Raw genomic sequence first — 22,059 nt, 5'->3', positions numbered from 1 at the left:
TTGGCCGATAGTTGTGCCCGATTTTAATTTGTATGAAGAATCGGCCAAATCGAATCATACTGATCAACTGCCCGACTAAACTAATCGGTCGACGAAAAATCAACGGTGTGCGCCTACTCTTAAACGATTCAAGGGATTTTTTTCAGCCTATTGACAACCTAGAAAGCACACATTGGGACCGGTTGTGTAATTTCGCCCACTCCGACATCGGCCCATTAGCTCAGTTGGTTAGAGCGTCGTGCTAATAACGCGAAGGTCGCGGGTTCGATCCCCTCATGGGCCACTGATCTTTTTGTTTGTTTTTTTATCGTAATTTATTTTTATTTCATATAAATTATAGAAAGTTTATTTCGTGGATAATTTTATAATTATCAGCCAAACTTGTTATTTTTATAGAATTGTTTTATGATGAATTAAAAAAAATAATGGTAAATAAATATTATATTAAAGATTGCAAGTTTTCCATAAAATTATTATGCCCTCTACCTAATTTAAAAATAATGTAGTAAATAATATAAATAAATATGTATTCATTAAACAACCATGATCCCATTAGACCTTTACTTCATTGCCAAAAAATTTTACACATTAATGTGATTTGTATACAATTACATAATAAATGGTATTATTTTATAAACTACTGTAAAATTAAATGTTAAAAAGAAAAAATATCATTTCTAAAAAACAAAAAAGAGTGATGTGGAGATGCTGGGATTTGAACCCAGGACTTTCAGCATGCGAAGCAGACACTCTACCACTGAGTTACATCCCCGATATCCATGATGGCGAAATTATGGTAGACTAACCGCGGCATTATTAAAATCAATACAACAGACAGAAGAAATTCAAATAAACTCACTTTGATAAAAAAAACCTCCTAAAATCTAAAATCTTGCTCAGTTTAGTATCATTCTGAGCAAACAAACGATGAATGCTAATAACGAAACGTGGCTAAAACGTCATTGAATATTAATTGTCGTCGTATTTTGACGTCAATAAAATAATTATATTTTACTTTTACATTTCATAAAAAAACCCACTACTTTTATACTCATATCACATCATTATTATCATTTAACTAATAACATAATATCTAATAATAACATTTAACTGTTATTGTACTGCGCTGTAACATATTGTATTAAACTTTCTAGCAGGCGACATGTTATTTCAACATCAATTTTATTAGGCTTTTTGAAAATGGAATTTTAAAAATACTTTAAAGCTAAGCAGAAAATTCGTTTATAAATAACTAGCTTTCCGACCGCGGCTTCGCCCGCGTGAAATTTTGTCTGTCACAGAAAAACTTTATCGTGCGCGTCTCTGTTTCAAAAACCGGTGTAGCGAAATGTCATCGTGTGGTTGGCAACACTGCTTTCGCTTACCTACCATAAAAACCGTCTGGTGAGGCTGCCGCTAGATGACACTTCGTACTATAAAACTCGCCCGCCAATTATAAATAATTGTGCAAGTAAAAATGTATCTGTGTCTAAGCTTATAAATAAACTTCGTTATCAAACTTAGTGCGAGTTATATTTTCGTAGAATCTCTACAGAAGTCACTGATACAAGATGTTTTATGGTGCCCACCAACCGGCACTAAATTGGTGACCCCGACGCGTCCGACCACGAAACGAGTGCTTCGAATTACTATTGCAATCAGCACTGTAAATACATCATGCTACGAAATTAAAACACCACAAGTTGATTAATTCATCTTCAACATCGGCTGAATGAAATGGACGGGTTTCGGCTGTGCAAGTAATTTAAGTATCCAAACCCATATCCAGTGTTTCAAGAGTTAAAATCAATCAGACTACGTAATCAAGCAAGATTTAGGACTTCTGTTATGAGGATCATACAGTGAAAAGGACATGCAAGTAGTATCATACGTATTAAATAGTTTTTGTAGTTCATAAATGTGTACGGCATAGTGGTGTTTTTTTGTTTTGCCGCCATTGTCCCTACAACTGAACAGCTGTGTGGCTGTGTGTGTGTATATTTCCAAAAAAATTCTTGAAGATTCACCACAAACCCACAGGGTTTCAGCTAAGTGCAGCTAATGGCTCTTCAATTAATACTTATGGTTGTCGCACATTAATTCTCAATTTCGGACTAAGACGTGATTTTAAGTGGAATTTCGTTATTGCAGATGTGGATATGGCAATCGTGGGATCTGATTTCTTAGCTTATTATAACCTTTTACCTGATTGTCGACATAAACTTCTAAGAGACGGTAGTACAGGGCTAACATCGCCAGCAAGCGTCTCGTCTCATCATCAGCAAAGTGTCAAAGCCATTTTTCAAAACGACTCCGCGGATCTCTTACGGGAATTTCCAGACCTCACTCGTCCTCCAGGTCTCCCAACACAGGTAAAACACAACACGGTCCACCATATTTTGACAACCGAAGGTCCTCCGGTCAGCTGTCGTCCCCGACGTCTAGCTCCTCAGAAACTTTTAGTCGCAAAGAAAGAATTTGAAGAAATGGTTAAGTGTGGAATTGCACGCCCTTCTAATAGTCCTTGGGCCTCACCATTGCATTTGGCACCCAAAAAGGACTCATCATGGCGTCCGTGTGGGGATTATCGCGCCCTAAATGCGCGCACCATTCCTGATTCTTATCCCGTAAAGCACATAGGGGATTTCAGCCATAATTTGGCTGGATCTACTATTTTTAGTACCGTGGATTTAGCGAAAGCCTATCATCAGATTCCTGTCCACCCAGACGACGTGTGCAAAACAGCTATTGCAACTCCATTTGGCCTGTACGAGTTCCCTCTCATGAGCTTTGGACTTAGGAATGCTGCACAAACCTTCCAAAGGTTCGTAGATGAGGTGGTACGTGGTTTGAACTTTTGTTTTGCATATGTTGATGACATTCTCATTTTTTCAAAGAGCATGTCGGAGCACAAAGAACATCTCAGAATACTTTTTCAAAGGCTTCATGATTATGGGATGGTGATAAATCCAACAAAATGTGTTTTGGGAAAGAAGCAAGTTACTTTCTTGGGATACACAATAAATGCAGAGGGTACTCTTCCCCCAGAGAACCGTATCAAGGACCTCGTTGATTTTCCACCTCCAAAGACGGTGCAAGGCCTGCGACGGTTTCTAGGGATGATTAATTTTTATCGAAGATTTTTGCCTAACGCAGCCCAGCATCAAGCACCCCTTATTGATGCGCTGACAGCTATTGGTGGAAAAGGTGCGAAGCCATTTATATGGTCATCGGAATTGTTACAACATTTTGAAGCGTGTAAAAAAAGTTTGTCTTCTGTCGCTCTTTTAGCCCACCCCCATCAAGAGGCATCATTGGGCCTTTTTACAGATGCTTCAAGCTCCCACGTTGGTGCCTGTCTTCAACAAAAGGTCAATGGAGAATGGCAACCTTTAGCTTTCTTCAGCAAAAAACTGACGCCCAAACAGGCTGCATTACCAGCTTACTATAGAGAGCTCCTAGCGGTATACGAAAGTGTACAACATTTTCGACATATTCTAGAAGTCCAGCATGCAACAGTGTATACGGATCACAAACCTTTGCTCTTTGCCTTCACTCAACGCCGAGAAAAACTTCCGCCTCCACAATTAAACCAGTTATCTTTTATAGCTCAGTTTACTACTGATATTCAATATGTCAAGGGTCAGGATAATGTGGTAGCGGATGCTTTATCCCGTGTTGACGCCATTGCTCTAGGGCAGGATTTTGAATCTTTAGAAAAATCCCAAGAATCCGATGCTGAGCTAGCTAATTTACTTCAAAGTGGAACGAGCCTGAAATTATCTAAAGTAGCAGTTCCAGGAACCAACACTAAAATTTATTGTGACATGTCTACTGGCAAACCCCGACCTTTCCTGACATCTTCATTTCGTCGAGCAACTTTTAACCACCTCCACAACCTCAGTCATCCGGGTACTTCTGCTACCGCACGGCTGGTTTCGGAACGTTACGTATGGCCTGGGATGAACAAAGACTGTCGGCAATGGTCAAGAGAATGCCTGGCATGTCAAAAATGCAAAGTTACCCGCCATGTTTTCTCTCCCCTGGAATCGTTTTCCACGCCAACGGCAAGGTTTCGACACATCCATATTGATATTATAGGGCCTATGCCAGTTTCTAATGGATATTCTTACTGCCTCACAGCAATAGATAGATTTTCACGTTGGCCTGAGGCTTTTCCAATGGTCGGTATCACTGCTGAAGAAGTGTCTGAACGGCTCATCCACGGGTGGATTGCTCGATTTGGCGTACCGGAAACCATCACCACAGACCAAGGCCGGCAGTTCGAATCGGCGCTTTTCAGCAAACTGATGTCTATAACTGCCACTAAACGCATAAGAACCACCAGCTATCATCCCCAAGCGAATGGTATGGTGGAACGACTTCATCGACAGTTAAAAGCAGCTCTTATGTGCCACCAAGAATCTTGGTATCGTGCCCTGCCTTTGGTTCTATTAGGGATACGTTCGGCTCTCAAGGAAGATTTAGAATGTTCCTCAGCTGAGCTTGTGTATGGAGAACCATTGCGTCTTCCTGGAGAACTCTTGATTTCCGACTGCTCACCTAAGGAAACCTCAGAGGAGTTTATCGCTAGTCTGCGGTCAATCATGGCAGCAATACGTCCCACTCCCGCGACTCGACACTCAAATCCAAGGACTTTTGTTTTCAAAGATTTAGAAAAATCTACTCATATTTTTCTACGGGATGACACAGTACGTCGATCTCTTCAACCGCCATACACTGGACCCTTTAAGGTATTAAAACGGAATAACAAAACCATTACCATTGACGTATCTGGCAAAGAACAAGAAGTTAGCATCGATCGTACTAAGCCTGCGTATATTGCATCCGATTTTAACTCTAGCCTTCCTAAACCCACCACCCCTATCCCTAATAAACCTTCAGTATCTATGCAACCTCCTAGCCCTGTAGATACATTGCCCCAGCAACCCATAACCACTCGATCTGGTCGAAAGGTTAGATTTAAGACTATTTTAGATTTGTAAATAAGCTTTTATTATAATTTTGTAGTAAATTCAAATTCATAAAAACAAAGGATATCTTATTTTCAAATGTATGTAACATAGTTTAAATGTGTTGTGTTTCCTTTGGTTTTCTTTTTTCTCACGAGTTGTGATGTGTAAGTAGGTTAACATTTTGTTTTTTTTTAAGTACACTTATTTTATTTGTATGAACACTACTCCTTTACATTATTGTTAAACATAATTGTAATTTAGATGTACCTACCTAAATACTCATAATTTTATTCTCCTTTTTACTCCGTGGGGGGGTGGTGTAGCGAAATGTCATCGTGTGGTTGGCAACACTGCTTTCGCTTACCTACCATAAAAACCGTCTGGTGAGGCTGCCGCTAGATGACACTTCGTACTATAAAACTCGCCCGCCAATTATAAATAATTGTGCAAGTAAAAATGTATCTGTGTCTAAGCTTATAAATAAACTTCGTTATCAAACTTAGTGCGAGTTATATTTTCGTAGAATCTCTACAGAAGTCACTGATACAAGATGTTTTATGGTGCCCACCAACCGGCACTAAACCGGGATAAAAATTATCCTATGTCCTTTCCCGGGACTCAAACTATCTTTATGCCAAATTTCATCAAAATCGGTTCAGTGCTTTAGGCGTGAAAGCAACACAGACAGACAGAGATATAGATATTAGTATAGAAGTATAGATATTAGTATAATTAAACTATCCAAAGAAACATAAATATCAAACAAATCAAACTAAAATTAAAACAATAAAAATGTGCCACTAGGTACTAACCTAATGAACGATTTTCAAATAACCCTCCTCTTTTGTCTGACGGAAGAGATCTTTTGTGTATTTCTTTTTTTTCTTGTTTTATGTGGTGTACAAGTGCTATCTATCAAGGAAAATTATACTTTAACATTACCTCTTTGTCCCCAGGTCCTAGGCATATCAGAGCGCGAATTCATGGACCAAATGGGAGTATACTTCGTCGGATTCGTCTCCCAGTATGGATACGACAGAGTTCTCTCTGTGCTAGGCCGGCACATGAGAGACTTCCTCAACGGCCTGGATAACCTCCACGAGTATTTGAAGTTCAGCTACCCTCGAATGAGGGCACCCAGCTTTATTTGCGAGAATGAGACAAGACAAGGGCTTACGCTGCATTATAGGTCGAAGAGGAGGGGCTTTGTGTACTATGCAATGGGGCAGATTAGAGAGGTAGGTACATTTGAACTTCTTATTAGTTAAATAAGTTCGTTCGTTTCAGCCAAATAACGTCCACTGCTGGACAAAGGCCTTCCCCAAGGATTTCCATAATGACTGATCCTGCGCTGCTCGCATCCAGGCTCTTCCCGCGACCTTCACCAGATCGTCGGTCTAACTAGTAGGAGGCCTGCCAGATAAATAAGTATAATAATATAAGTTTATTTTAAATGCAATGAGAAACAAGTACCTAAGTAGAAAGAATTTGCGATTTGTGTATTTAATTATTAGGCCATGATGAGACCATTGAACTAATGTAGGTACATTATACCTCAATGGAATAGACATAATGTATTCCAGTAATAACGTATTTTTCTCGCTTCATATTAAAATGTCAACTTTCCGCAACAGTAAACAAAAAACCGAAAAAGAGTAATATTTAACTTATTATTAGAAAATAACACAGGTAGGAGGCATGTTATTAAAGTGGCAAAATATAAATTATACCTTAGGGCTTAGATCTTAGATCTTATCTGTTATTTAAGATATAATCTCGTAGTAGGTAGGTAATTGGTCTGATTCTGGGCATATTTAGGCAATAAATCAGCCGAGTCAATACGAGAAACTAAATCCAATTGTGAACAAAATTATTTTATTATCAAGCAACTAGTCCCTGACGCCCGTATTCGCAAACGATGATTGCTTAAGTGAAGCAGCAAATCGAACGCACAGCGTTGAATAGAGCTCTGTCGCCCGTATTCACAAACATTACTATGAGGTCTCACAGGGCGCGTGGACGCACAGGGTGACACATGAACCAATCACAGAGTTCTATTCAACGCTGTGCGTTCGATTTGCTGCATCACTTAAGTAAGCATCGTTTGTGAATACGAGCGTGTGATTGGTTTGTGTGTCACCCTGTGCGTCCACGCACTTTGAGACTTCATATTAGTAATGTTTGTGAATACGGGCGTTAATCGCTAATTCCCTATTAAGTTTTCCAATATGTTTCATAGGTGGCGCGTCACTTCTACCACAAGGAGATGAGGATAGAGCTTCTCCGTGAAGAACTTCTCTTCGACACAGTCCACGTGACCTTCCAGCTGACGTTTGATAATCGAGCCTTTACCCTCGCTTCATTGGCCATGACAAGGGAGGAGAAGCATCTACCCATCAGTGCTTCGGTGCTGTTCGAGATATTTCCCTTTTGCATTGTGTTTGGGTGAGTACCTCTTACTAACTAGAGTACTTCTTACTACTGGCTACTTTCCAGCTTCCAGCTGACCTTTGACAGCCACGACTTTACTCTCACATAGATATTCTCGCGTAGATTCTGGAAGGACCATACTTTCAGGTGACCAATCCTGCCTATCAAGGTGTGTGATCGGGTGAGTATCTCTTATTCGATCTGTGCCTTTGCAGTATTTTGAAACGTTCAAAACTCAATTCAAACTGGAGAGTACTCGAAACCTTGATTGATCCGAATATTGAAATTCCTCCAATCACAAGCTTGAATGTATTATTGAAATTTAATCGCATTGTCATTAAACGAGCCTTATTAGATCTAAAATGTGGGCGACTAGGCTCCCACAAACATTTCAAAGTCAAAGTCAAAGTATTTATTTTCAAATAATAGGCCTACAATAGTTTAGTTGTGGACGGGGAACAAATAATCAGAGAAACTAATTTCAAAGTAAGTAAGAAGAACTGCCTCGGGTTAGCACTGAGTTTGAACTTTTAATCCTAAAATTCGACAAGATTTTTTTTAGTGATGACTTACCTATATTTTAAGCTAAAATTAAAGATTGAAAGTTGAAATTGCACGTTGATACTCAATGTAAATATGTTCCAATCCAATACCAATAAAATTAGGCTCTAATGAGTTGATCAACACAACAAATTAATTTGACCAGCGAATTAAGTCGAGGGCCGAGCTATCATTATCAAATAAGTCCATCGGGTTGCTTGTTGACTCAAATCAATTATTTTTAACGACTTACGCATACAGAAGTACCTACTTAGTTGTTGAAATATACGTGTAGGTAAGTAATGAAATGAAAGGTTCATTCAAAGACCAAGATTTGGTCTGTAACAACGACAAATGATAGGTCCTAACCACTAGGGTTAGTTTAAACTCAGATGGTAGGCTTAAAGATAACACTCGTAAGTAGAATTTTCGTCTTTTGAAACAAAACGTTTTTTTACCTAAAATTCCAAAGTATAAATTCTTAGCTGATTCGTTCAATCTCTCATAATGTTTTTCAAGGTTTAAAATAACTAACAAGTGCCCACTTTCAGGTCGGACATGGTGGTGCGTTCCATCGGCAACTCGCTCATGGTGATACTCCCGGACCTGGTAGGCAAGAAGATCACCAACTGGTTCGACCTCGTCAGACCGCTTATAGCTTTCAAGTTTCAGACTGTGAGTATATCCAATCTAAATGTTTTACCCTTTTACCTCCTCAAACACAATATTCCTTTCCAAGAGACGATAAAAATCTGAAAAATAAACGGCCATATGGCCATGAGTGTTCATTCGTTCGTTCGTTTCAGCCGAAAGACGTCCACTGCTGGACAAAGGCCTCCCCCAAGGATTTCCACAAAGACTGGTCCTGCGCCGCTTGCATCCAGGTACCTCCCGCGACCTTCACCAGATCGTCGGTCCACCTAGTGGCCATGAGTGTAGTAGTAACAAATTAGTTATTAGTAGACTTCAGCTCTTCAGCACTACAACGCCAGCCGCGTTTTCGGGGTCGAATTCCACCCGGGGCAATGTTAGTGATGTTCAATTTGTATGATAAACCGTCTGACCCTAGAATTATCTCTTAGGCTGGGTTGCACTATCTTACTTTAACTGTGACAAACGTCAAAAATCTGTCAAACTCCATACAAAAAACACCGGTTATCGTCACTGTCAAAATTAGGTGGTGCAACACACCCTTAATCATGTTAAGGCGGGCCCTTTCCCACTGCAATCCTACATTACTGGATCTCACAAAACTGGACTGAAATTCGAATTTCAAATCCGAACGGGTCAGTTTTTTGCGGGACAGTGTCCGGGATGTTCGTGTGGTCATTGTGTCATCGTTTAGGTATATTAACGGGTAAAGTATAAAACCTAATTAAAATTACTATTAGGTAAGTAATAATGAACTCCAGATCAATCGACTGGCCCCTCTGTCCACTTTACGCTCTAATATTCTATGATTCTATCAGAATAACTGAGCCACGTGCCACGCCACTTTCATCCACACACCAGCGGACTGCAAAGTCCCCCAGCTAATCTGACACAATTGAAAACACGTGACAATCGGCTTATGCAATTTAAAATCGACAAAAGAACGTCGTAGTTCACAGATTATCTGCAGAAAAAGTTTACAGTTTGTAAAATAAATTAAACATCGAAACTTCTCAGCTCAGTTCAGATTAAATTATCCTAACAATCCCATTATTAGGTAATTTACGCCACGAGTTTATTATTCGAGTGCTTTAAAGATATTTCGGTTGTCATTTTCTAAGCTCCCTTTTGGCTATAAAACCTCGGGTATTCCTAAAGTTTTCAAAGCGCGTATAACTTTTAATAGTAACTAGCGGCCCGCCCCGGCTTCACACGGAATTTCCCGGCTTTTCTCTGGAAAAAAAATCACGGGAAGCTCCTGAATGCGGGCAGTAATTTAGAATCTATATTAATACTAGCTGACCCGGCGAACTTCGTACCGCCTTAGCGTAGAGATTTTCTTTATATTTTTTTCCGTAAAAACCTTGTACTAGAAAACTACAAAAAAAAAATCAGCCAAATCGGTCAAGCCGTTTTCATGTTATGTCGTGACAACGGAAAACGGGTTTCATTTTTATATATATAGATTATAAATGCGAAAGTAACTCTGTCTGTCTGTCTCTCTTTCACGCCTAAACCACTGAACCGATTTTGATGAAATTTGGCGTAGAGATAGTTTGAGTCCCGGGAAAGGACATAGGATAGTTTTCATCCCGATTTTTGAAACAGGGACGCGGGCGATAAAGTTTTTCTGTGACAGACAAAATTCCACGCGGGCGAAGCCGCGGGCGGAAAGCTAGTAATAAATAACCCTCCTCTTGGCCCAGTCGGGTAAAAATACGGCTAATGTTTTACATAAAAAAAGTATAAATTAAAAAATATATTTTGTACAGATATTGAACCGCACTAACAACATCTTCGAGCTGGTGACAGTAGAAGCTGTTATCCACGAGAAAGCGACTGACAAGCGCAATGAGCTGCTGCGTTTATCGGACGAGTCCGACGGCACTACTGAGAAGAACCTGCGGCTGAAAGGTATAAAACTGCTCCTATTTTCTGTGTGCACCTTCTGTACTTACCTACTTGATCTTAGATTGAGACTAAAGACAATAAGATCTTAAAGTTAGAAAGGATAGTGCCAGGGTCTGGACCAAGTGTTGCCCAGAATCAACCCATAGTGAATTTTCTTCCTCAGGCCTATACTAATGTGTAAACCGAAGCGCACTGAAATCTATCCCTGGAGTTAAGAGAAAAAAAGAGTTTTGTTTTGAATTATTTACATACGAAATATCATCGATGTATACGTACTACGCATAAGATTTCGCGACTGTGGTATTAAATAACACTTGCTATATTGAACTTAACCATAATGCATCCGTACACGTTACTTTAGTGCGATTTAGACATTCTTTATAAACGATCTAGCGCTGTTTTAATTGTTTGGTAAGTTGAAAGAAATTATTTATTTCCAAAATGAAGCAAGAAGTTTTAGTTTTCTATACTTGCAAAAAATCAATTTATTGGTGTATTACATTACAATCGATTATTGAAGTTATTGTAAGCTAAAACTTCTTGCTCCATTTTGGAAATAATTATTTTTTGTCAAGTAACCAAACTACTGCAACAGCGCTTGATCGCTTATAAAGAATGTCGAAGTCGTACAAAGTAAGGTGTACAGGTGCAGTATGGTTAAGTTCAAAATAGCGAGTGTTATTTAATGCCACAATCGCGAAATCTTATGCGTAGTACGTATACATCGATGATATTTTGTATGTAAATATTCAAAACAAAACTCTTTTTTTCTCTTAACTCCAGGGATAGAATTCAGTGCGCTTCGCTTTACAAATTAGTATTGGCCTGAGGAACAAAATGCACTATGGTTTCATTCTGGGCAGCACTTGGCCCAACTTTCATACATGGATTGGCACTGTCCTTTGTGATTTATTTTATGGAAAAAAATCTAATATGGAAATTATAACAGTAATGAACCTTTGAACACAATATTTTCCTACATTTTTTCCTATACATTGTCTATATTTAAATACTTAATACAATGTACTTAAAATTCTAGATATTCTTTTGATTCATTCTAGACATTATTATACATTAACCATATAAATTTTACTCGTAAATACTGCACAAATATTTAATGTTTTTAGGAAACAACACAGAACTAGATCACTGACACTGACGACACTCTTTCATCTTACAAAGAACTTATCTTCCCATACTTTTGTGATACCTATCTGCAAATAAAAGAAAAACTCCTTTATTCTTACAGTTCCTTTACTTTGGTTAATTACATTTCCTATCACAACGGGTGTCAGAATAAGCCAGAGCACATTTCCTGAAATGGTTATCTTTGTGGAACTACAAAAATGTAGGCAGTCGGGAACCCATGTCAGTCAAAAGGCATAATTGAATTTATTCCGCCATTCCTTGTGTTATCCACCCACCCACATGGGTCGTATAAACGGAATTTGCATTTCTTTTTTGCAATAACAAAAGATGGAATATTTGTTTGTAGTTATTTCATTTCGAAATATTTCTAGTTGGGTAGAATAACTTAAGTTTTAATAGGTACACAAATCTGAAAATCATTTCGAATTAACATTAGTTAAATGCCAGTTTTTACCATCAATCCCTAATTTTAAAGTGACCCCTATGGTAACACATAACAGGAATTTTGTATTCATATGGGTCACTTAAAAATTAGGGATTGATGAAGAAAACGGACATTAGACTTCGTTCTGATTTCTTCAGTAAAGAGCACAACAAACAAAAAAAAAGTTGCAAAATAACACCTTTAACAACTACTTAGGATGTTTAATAGAGTTTAACTTTGGTGTAGGCTTCGTTGGGACTTAAGTAATTAGTTCGTTTCAGAAAGACTATCTAAATAAGAGATCCCCAAACGTTTTCATCTCACTCGTGGACTGTCTCTATGTTGTATGACATATTTTCATTCATAAAAATTTTAAATCCAGGTCGCGATAATTATGGACCCCCATTCCAACCAAAGAATTCCCAAGGTCCCCAAATTGTATCTTTATCCTTTAAAGATTGCAATCTTTGATTTAAGCTCAGGTTTTAAGTCAAGATTCAGGATTAGAGATGAACTACACTGAAATGTCCCACCGACGACATTGACAGAAGGGCGCCACCATCTTCGTTCAACTACATAGTTTCCACCGTGGCAAAAGTCGGAACCAGCGATCCGCTATTGACGGTGGCCCCCCGTGTTAGAGTCAAAAAAAGGTCATTTCAGTTTCAGTGTAGTTCATCTTTATCATAAAATCTTAACGGATCATTCTCACAATTATTGTGGGACTTTTAATATCTTTACATGGTAACTCTACACTAAGCGGATTGCAGCTCCAAAGGTCAAGGAACTCAGTCGTCTCAGGATTGCCAGTATCTTGCCTAGACAGCAAATATAGGACTTTAAGACCAGACAGGGTGAATTAGACAACTTCGATAAGAACTTATAGTTTCTTTCTGCTAACATTAGGTACTGAGATAAATATCCTTCTGGCGCAGTCGGGTAAAAAACACAAATCTCTCCCTGATAGTGTCTAAATGAACTTATATAGGCAACTTTAATGAAAAATAAAAGCATGGAGAGATCAAGGGGAGTTGTGACATTGTCGATTTTTGGAACTTAGGTGCGTTTAACTACTAGTGGCCGCCCGCGACTTCTTACGCGTGGATCCCGTTTTACTCCCTTAGAGGTTGAGTTTCGTAAAATCCGTTCTTAGTGAGCACCTACGTTCTAAAAGTAACCCCCATGCAAAATTAATAGTCAAACGAACGAACGCCAGAGGATGTAAGCCGGGACTACACTAAATATCTTTCATTATCGAGGACGAGACAACAAAGAGCATAATTTGAAACTCCTATCTCTTATAGTTTCTGAGATTCGTGATAAGTGAGTCAGTTACCTTACGTTTTTATAAATACTATCTAGTTTCATAACAGTGCGCGTTTTTTAGTTCAAATTGCGAGCTAACAAATACGCGCTATTGCAAGCTCGCTGATGTTAATGGGTTTAAAAAATTAACAATGTCACAACTACTCTCCTCATACAACTTTCCTCGGTCTCCCCTAAATGTTAGAGGTTTATAAAATTATTTTGTACCACTTCCATTTCCTTTTCTACAAATCGAGCAACTTGCAGCTCTAAAGGTCAAAGGAACCCATCTTAGGATTGGTGCTAGACTGGTCCCTTATCTACTGAGCACAGACAGACGAAGCCAATAAAACACTCCACACTTCCATAAGGCTTAAGACATGAACTTGGGGTTTATAAATATTATTCTTTAAAATACAGTCAGTCTGGTTACTTTGCCCATCAGTATAACATTGGCTCAACATATAAAACTACCTATTCCAACCAATCATACCTAGATTGAATGTAATGCATTTAGTTTTATTTTTCTTGTCACGATATCAATGATGCTCAAGCAATAACGGGCATTTTCATAAGTATGTAAGTATAACAACATTTTGATGGTTTCTTCGAACACCACGTTGGGTGCCAATAATATTTTGGGTAAGTTAATAATTATAAAAAGCCCAGGCAAAGCAAAAGAAACATAACGTTACTTATTACATACACAACAATGTACTACAAAAATCACATGAATAACAGGTAAACTCAATTTGAAAAAAATCAACAGGAAATAATTTCCATTTTTGTAACTAAGCCGTACTGATTTTCTTTACAACAATATTGAATTCGTCTGAATTTTTGCAGAAGGGCAGGGGAGAAAGGAGCGTTACGCTTATGACGGCCGAAGGTTGCCTGACGTTATTAATTTACACCTCAAAGGTAGCCCAATATTTTAAATTTCAATGCTCTCTCTTTCTAAACGTACGAGACAGAAAGAGATTCACGTGTTGCCCACAAAGGCCAAAAACGTTGGTCAAACCACAGTTGGATTTCAGCAAAGGCATTGCACACGATTTTGAATCTTAGCTTAGTGTAAATAGCACTTGTAATACGCACGTATTTTGGCAAATAAAAGTATTTTGTGTTCACCTTATTATTTTTATTTTCCAAAGTCAAATATGCTATGAGAAAACGAATACTTCACGTTGAAGCGCGTATTTTGTTTGGCTACACGATTTGGCAAATGAAAGTATTATAATATTCACCTTGTTTAATTTAGTTTTCCAAAGTCAAATGGAATACTTCACATAATGGCGCTTGATCAACTGTACAAGTTTCCGCCAGAGATTAAAACAAAATTGTGTTTTTTTTTTTTTATTTAGATGTGGCACTTTTTTTTTCAGATTACTTTTACTACGATTTACCATATTCCACCTCTGGTAGAGCTATGTCCCAATACAGACCACAATTCGCAACTTTTGTAAATTAAATCACTTGAGTTATGTTAAGTTGAATATTTTCAATACGTTCCCATTGATCCCTTTTAATGTATTCATGGCTGAAGTTTCGTGACATCTTGAAAGGTGTCGATAGAAACTTTCTCACCTTACAGATGTTTAAAAGGTCGCCATTTTGCCAATCTTAAACGATATCAGACTTCCTACACACGTAAAAGTTAGATACCATCGCTCAAGGGTTCTTTATGGAACTTCCCATGACTCAGTGTAATTCCGATTCAGTACCTCGAGCACGAATAACTCTCGAAGTCGTATAGCAACCGTATTTCTTTAACGATCGTAGAGGCGGTTCTAGTTTTCATAAATGATTACCATGCCATAACGAGAACGATATTTATTCGTGCTCAGGGTACAGTAAATTCTTTGCTATGTAACTCCGAGTTTGTAGGTACATTGAACTTGAGATTTATTTGACGAGAAATTATAAGGCGGTCAATGATTTACAAGAAAGTACATAAGAAATTTTCAGTTTTTCATAGCGTGAAATATTGTTTCTTCGAAAGTTCGTTTAATCATAGATTTCAGCAACGGTCCAAGTTGGCCAACTTAATGCCATTCTATTCTATCCAACCCTAGCCATGTAGTCATAAAGAAAGCTGATTCTGAACTATTACTTACACAAGCAAAGCTTCGCATCTGTTAAGAAGCACTCACCAAGCTAAAAATAATGGTCATTACTCCAACATAGTGAACCACAGTAATAGTTATTTTCTCGTAAATCTCGAGACTCGCGAATTTCTCACCAAGAATGGATACAAATGGCGTCCCATTTGCCAGTTATTTTCTCAAAATTATTTCTAGAAAAACCTGGGAATCCATTCATATTTCATTCATTTCATTTCAGAGTACATTTTTGAGAGTAATGTGAACGCTGACTGATATTAGTTTCAAGAATTATTAGGTACTGTTTGTTATCGTCAGTTTTATACAGGTTGTCCCAAAATTAGCATGTCACACGGATACTAGAGGTGGCTGGGCCTAAGGCGCAACAAGCTAGGGATGTTATGGATAATTATGTAGTTTCGGTTATGGATACGGTTACGGATATTGGAATAATATTATACCGGTTTCGGTTACGGTTACGGATTATTTTAATTTCGAATATTCGGATATTCGCGTTTCGGTTACGGTATATCTGTGCCAAGTATAGAATGCAAATTACATTCCATTCCAATGCTTGCTTATGTGACGCAGCAAATCGAACGCACAGCGTTGAATAGGGGTTACCTACACCATATCGAATTACAAATGATCTTTTTATCTACGTCCTAATAGTAGGCCCTTTGCACACGTCCTAGATAAAGCATTGTGACAACTTTCAAAGCGGTTCGTTTCACAGGTCAAATGATCTACATGGACAACTGGCGGATGATGATGTACCTTGGCACGCCAGTCATGCCGGACTTGTCCGCGCTCGTGTCCACCGGCCTTTACATCAACGACTTGTCTATGCATGACTTTAGCAGGTAAGAACTTTTAAACTTCTCCTATCTATGGTGTGGTTACAGGAACTTTATAAGACAGTATTGGGTGGGCCTAGGATGCTCGCTTCGATAAATACATTTTATCGACTTTGCACGATAGATAAGCCAATACTTTTCGTCGATACACTTTTGTCATACCGTGCGTGCATCCTATAGGTCTAGCGCTTTTTATTTTAACTTTTTATGCGGCAGGTCAGGGTGTTTTTGTAACGTCAAATATCAGCGAGATGGAGTAAACAGCTAGCAGCAGTTGCAAGTGCATTTCAGTAGCACTAATATAAATAAAATATCAGCGAGACTTCAGATTTCCTTCAGACCCATATGACTTCAGATTCAAAAGTCAAGTCAACGTCAAAATTTCTTTATTTGTGTAGACTTTTTTTTTTATCCACAACGAGGAATCTCTTGGCCTGTATCTCACCTGATGGTAAGTGACGATCAGGCCGAAGATGGAAGCGAGCTTCACCCGGAATCCTCAACCACGGAGTAACTGGCTATCTTACCTCTAACTGCCGGGACACAACAATGCTGTTAACATTGTTGTTATGGCGACAGACTTAGGTAAGATGGTGGTAGCTAGCCAGGCGGACTTAGAACAAGCCCTACCACCAACCAAACCAAACAGAAAAATCTGCCCCCACTGGGAATCGAACCCTAGACCTCTGCGTCTGAAGCAGGTGGTCTAACCACTAGACCACAGAGGCGGTTAAACTATAAAATAGACTATTAAATAGTTCTTACAAATCGTCAAATATTTTGCTGTTAAGGAGCCTCTACATGTCTCATAATCTTTTTACCCTACCAGCGCTTCGAGACCAACATTTGGCAAGTGCTGAGAAGAAGCGCCTATGAATTCATATGCTCTGTCACATAATTGTCAATGTCACCCCTTCAGTGCCGCTCCCATACCAGCACTGATTGAGTTAAGGGCTGGACCTATACGATAACATCCGGCATAAGGCGCTGACATTCCCTTCTCACGAAATGATATTATTTCTAGATAATCTTGTTGATTTAAATTTTCAATATCCTACACTGAATAAACTGGGCACAGATGAATGATTGACTCCTAAAATGTAATTGAATATTATCCCTCTCGGTTGAAGACGTTTCTGAATTGATTAATTATGAAGGCCGTATTTTGTCTTCAGTCGTCGCGTCAGTATTATTAACATCGTCGATAATGTAACACAAATAAATCTTTGTTTTTGTTTTTTTGTTGAGCTATTTTTGAAATATCAGAAATAATCAAGAAATCCTAAGTTTTGCTCTTATGGAGACTTTTTACCTGTCTCTTGGCAAGTGCTGAGAAGAAGTGCCAATTCAATCCAAACAATTTCTCAATTTTTTTTATGTAAGACTAGGCAGATATTTGACCGCAATGTCCGCAATCGTACCTGGCGTTAAGTGAGATGCTAGAATGGTGCCTATTTGCCCTGTACACTTACTATTCACTCTCGCCTTGAAAAGGGCCACATTATAGTGTTCAGGAAAAACAGCAGCAGGCAGCGAATTCCAGTCCCTAGCTGTTCGCATTATAAAAGAGTTATCAAAACTCAAAATCTTTTTTCAGAGACTTAATGCTGGCCGGCACCCAGCAGTCAGTCGAGCTGAAGCTGGCCCTCGACCAGGAACAGCAGAAGAGCAAGAAGCTAGAGGAGTCCATGAGGAAACTGGACGAGGAGATGAAGAGGACCGACGAATTGCTCTACCAGATGATACCGAAGCAAGTGGCTGATCGGCTGAGGAATGGGGAGAACCCTATTGACACGTGCGAGGTGAGAATTTGGCTGGTTATTTATTTTAATTAAAAATTAAAGCCACGATATAACACCAGATAACGGTGAAGGGGTCGCACTGGCTGATTCGTGATCCGGGGAACGCGGCTTCGAATCCCACTGCCGCTAGACTATTTAACTGTGGTGAACCCACTCGTAACCAAGCATATTTAGTGTACCACGAGGGGCTAACGGGACTATTAGTAATTTGTGCAATACAAATTACTAATAATTTTTTTTTAAATTGAATAAATTACAATACACCCCTCGTGATAAGCTAAATATTGATTGATGCTTGTTTTCTGAATTGTGAGTGGATTCGCCATCGCCACAATAGTCGAGTGTCCAGCGGCGGCGGGGTTCGAAGTTCGAACCTTCATCGTTGACATGACGTGGACTAATCGTGGCGTTTTGTTTATTCCAAGTGTCCTAAAGGTGCCTGCTGAAAATCAGCGTCGTAGCATAAATTGTCACGACTAATGCCATTGCTGAGTCGGGGACCTTTTTGGCATACGTAGACTTTTGCATACTTGTATCATTTGAATATTTTGTGAGCAAATGAACTAATTCTTAATCTTAATTTAACTGAATCATGACATTTACTTATTAGAAGTCACTGTTCCAGAGGATCTTAACGTGCGACAACAAATATACCACTTTATTTGGCAAAGAAAATACTTTACACAATTTTACCAGACTGCGTCTTTTCTTAGGAAGTCTCTTTTAAGCAGTTGTTTTCTTTAAATGTTATGTATTTCCACCAAAAAATATGTACTATCGGCAAAACTGCCCATTGCCAGTCATGTCATCTCGTTCTATCGCAAAGAATCACCATTTGATTAGAGCGAGAGCAAAAACGGAAATGGATAGTTAACAGTGTGGCCGTGTCTACCTACCATTTTTCACAAAAAGAGATTTGTACAAAATAGGTATGCCCAATTGCCGAATCCCATTAGAATTTCTTACTACTTTTATTAAATGTAAACGTCTATTTATAGAAAAGAACTTCCTTAACCTTTTTTGAAGTAAATAACGAAAGAGATCTGAAATTGTGAATGTTTACAGATTTGCGGATTCGAAAAAAGGAAAAGGAAAGGTCTAGGGTTTACCCACAGATACAGATCTTTATTCAATTTCAGTATTTACCTAGGACCGTGTTGATCAGTCTTTGATCGAAGCCGGATGGAATTTGATCCCTCCTGTTAACTTAGGGTATCGCTACGAGAAAATCGATGTGCAAATATTTGACGTGTCATTGGATAAGTTATCTGTAATTATTTATTGGTTAACTTAGTGCAAAGGCTTTCGACGGGTTTACGAAGATTTTGGTAAGGTTTATCATGTATTTGTTTGTAAGTAAATCGTCTTCTTGTCGTGTCGACAACAAACATACTGTCAGCAGCCTAAAACTCCGCTACAAGAGTGGCGTTGTCAGTAGCCTTCATTAAGTCTTCCTGCGTGCAGTTGTTTTTGCACGCAGGGCATGACGATGTGCTTGGTCGACTGGGGAACAAAACCATACTTGCACTCCAAGTTTGAGTCATCCAAGAATTCCTACTTGAACAAAATTTACTAGTAAGTAAATGAATGCGCGCTGTTGAAATAAGAGCGAGCTGTAATAACTATTAGCTTATGACACTTAGGTATAACGACCTAGAATCGCCAAAATGCGTATGGACCGTCCCAATACCAAGTATTCTGTTCCTTTCACATATACTAGGTACAAGCAAACTTGGCTGATTTATATTAAATTAGCTAGAAGGAAGAACCTATCCTTTTTTACTAGGCAATGAATTTGAAAACGTAACCTAATAAGGATTATTGAATAAACACTGAAAATGAATGTTTCTTTTACATTTCTCGCCGTTTTCATTAAATTAAGCATTCTATTTCAAGAAAGACATCGCTAAATTAAATTTTTGTTTCTGTGATTCATATAAAAATCTCTGACAAAAAAACATCGCCTAAGGACTCTTAGAATAAGATGCATAATCCCATTTTGTGGTAGAATTACATTGTGCCATCTCTATAATAAGCTGAAAAGGTGAAGTTAATAGAAATCTAATATTAAAAGATTTAATGAAGAAAAGATAAAGAGAGATGCAGGTTATGGTGCGAGAGAGCTGATCTCCCCTGCCCTTTTGTCCCTATGTCTGAGAGTCCTCCACCTGGACATGAGCTCCCCTGGCTTACCTGGAAGTCTTTAAATAGACTTCGGACGCAGGTTGGCCGTAGTAAGGACAATCTGGTCAGGTGGGGATTCTTGGACGGCTTAAACATGGAGTGCAGGTGCAGTTTTGTTCCCCAATCTATGAAGCACCTGATGTCGTGCCCTGAGTGCCCAAGCAACTGCACTCAGGAGGATTTGATGAGTGCTACTGACAATGCCATTCTTGTGGCGGAGTTTTGGGCTGACACTGTGTAGGTTTGTTGTCGACACGAAAAGAAGAAGAAGGATCTAATACATAACTAAAACCCAATATTGCGTTACTTATAAGTTAATAATCCGCTAAGTGCCCCGCAAATTTCCAAACAAACAAATATCCGTGACGCACCCTGTAGAGTGCGGATTAAACTTGAAACATATACACGGTTGTAGTTCGAGCGTCTGTTTTATTGCGAGGATTAGCACTTACAAAAGCTTTAAGCAATATAACGGTAAATACTGAACATTGTAAACAGCATATAAAATCATAATTAGTAAGTAGTGGCACAGAATACATATGATAATAGTAGCGTAGTGGTAATTTCGCTTCGTCGGCACACCTAAAATGTTAGTTTTTGATTTAAAAGTTGTGTTACTGAATTATTAATTTATGCTATTTGATCTACTACCTTACATTATAACTGCATAAAATAGGTACAATATGCTGCCGTTTGTCAGCGTCAAATTGTTCAAGACACCCAAAGTGGTCAAAAAGTTGCCCAATGGTGTAAAAACAGAAACCACGATAGCCGAACGGTGAAGGGGTCGGACTGGCTGAATAGTGATCCGAGGAACGCGGGTTCGAAACCCACTCGTAACACAATCATAATTTAGCTTACCACGAGGGTTTAATGGGATTATTTGTTTATACTAATTACTAATAATGCTTTATAAATAAAGACGTGTTGCGAACTTTTTGGGTGTAAAGAACTACGCTGACTGTACTTACCTATGGATTCTGTACAAGCTCTCCAAATCGCTGTTTCTCTACAATAGTTAGTTATTAGGTAGATCAACTTTGCAGGAACAAACTCTAAGTAACTAAATTAACTTGTTCATAGAACTTAATTAAGCAAAATAAACCCCGAATAAGTAGTATTTCGTGTACAACCGCAGATGTTCGACAGCGTTTCGATCCTGTTCTCCGACGTGGTCACCTTCACGGAGATCTGTTCCCGCATCACGCCAATGGAAGTGGTCTCCATGCTGAATGCCATGTACTCCATCTTCGACACGCTCACTGAGAGGAACAGGGTGTACAAGGTAATCCGGCTCGAAGGACCATTTTTATAAATATCCGTCTTTTATGCACTAAGATCAGACTATATCACATTTTCAAAGTTAAATTAAGCAATAAAATAGACTCATGGGGTATTTTTAATTTTGTAATACGATGATTGTAAAAAATCTGACACCAAACTGCCTCATTTATTCATTTTATCATTCATTCATTAATTTTTAATTACAGAAATTGACAATATTAATTAGTATAAATAACTCGATAAAATCTTTATCGGTAACAAAATCCTTACACCAAAACTAATTCCATAGGTGGAAACAATAGGAGACGCATACATGGTGGTATCAGGGGCACCAGAAAAAGAGGACAATCATGCTGAGAAAGTCTGCGACATGGCACTTGACATGGTCGACGCGATCACTGATCTTAAAGACCCCAGCACAGGTATAGCGAAAATTTATTGTAA

The 22,059-nt window shown here is 38.6% G+C and overlaps 1 protein-coding gene and 2 non-coding genes across 3 annotated transcripts in view; 2 read left to right on the top strand and 1 right to left on the bottom strand.

The window, feature by feature from the left end:
* Positions 1 to 22,059, top strand: part of LOC135083749 (soluble guanylate cyclase 88E) — a 179,317-nt gene that overhangs the window by 150,785 nt on the left and 6,473 nt on the right. The window contains exons 3-10 of the mRNA XM_063978489.1: positions 5,933 to 6,214; positions 7,216 to 7,421; positions 8,498 to 8,621; positions 10,370 to 10,511; positions 16,225 to 16,351; positions 17,943 to 18,147; positions 21,470 to 21,616; positions 21,905 to 22,037. Of these exons, the coding sequence (XP_063834559.1) occupies positions 5,933 to 6,214; positions 7,216 to 7,421; positions 8,498 to 8,621; positions 10,370 to 10,511; positions 16,225 to 16,351; positions 17,943 to 18,147; positions 21,470 to 21,616; positions 21,905 to 22,037 (1,366 nt within the window). The remainder of the gene's footprint in view (positions 1 to 5,932; positions 6,215 to 7,215; positions 7,422 to 8,497; positions 8,622 to 10,369; positions 10,512 to 16,224; positions 16,352 to 17,942; positions 18,148 to 21,469; positions 21,617 to 21,904; positions 22,038 to 22,059) is intronic.
* On the top strand, positions 210 to 283 carry Trnai-aau (transfer RNA isoleucine (anticodon AAU)). Its single transcript has one exon. It is a non-coding gene; the product is annotated as a tRNA-Ile (tRNA).
* On the bottom strand, positions 701 to 772 carry Trnaa-cgc (transfer RNA alanine (anticodon CGC)). The gene has a single exon. It is a non-coding gene; the product is annotated as a tRNA-Ala (tRNA).

Source organism: Ostrinia nubilalis, chromosome 24 (genome assembly GCF_963855985.1).
Source record: "Ostrinia nubilalis chromosome 24, ilOstNubi1.1, whole genome shotgun sequence".
NCBI classification, from domain to species: domain Eukaryota; kingdom Metazoa; phylum Arthropoda; class Insecta; order Lepidoptera; family Crambidae; genus Ostrinia; species Ostrinia nubilalis.
Note: the sequence above shows the minus strand (reverse complement) of the source record. Positions and strands in the feature narration are given on the sequence as shown.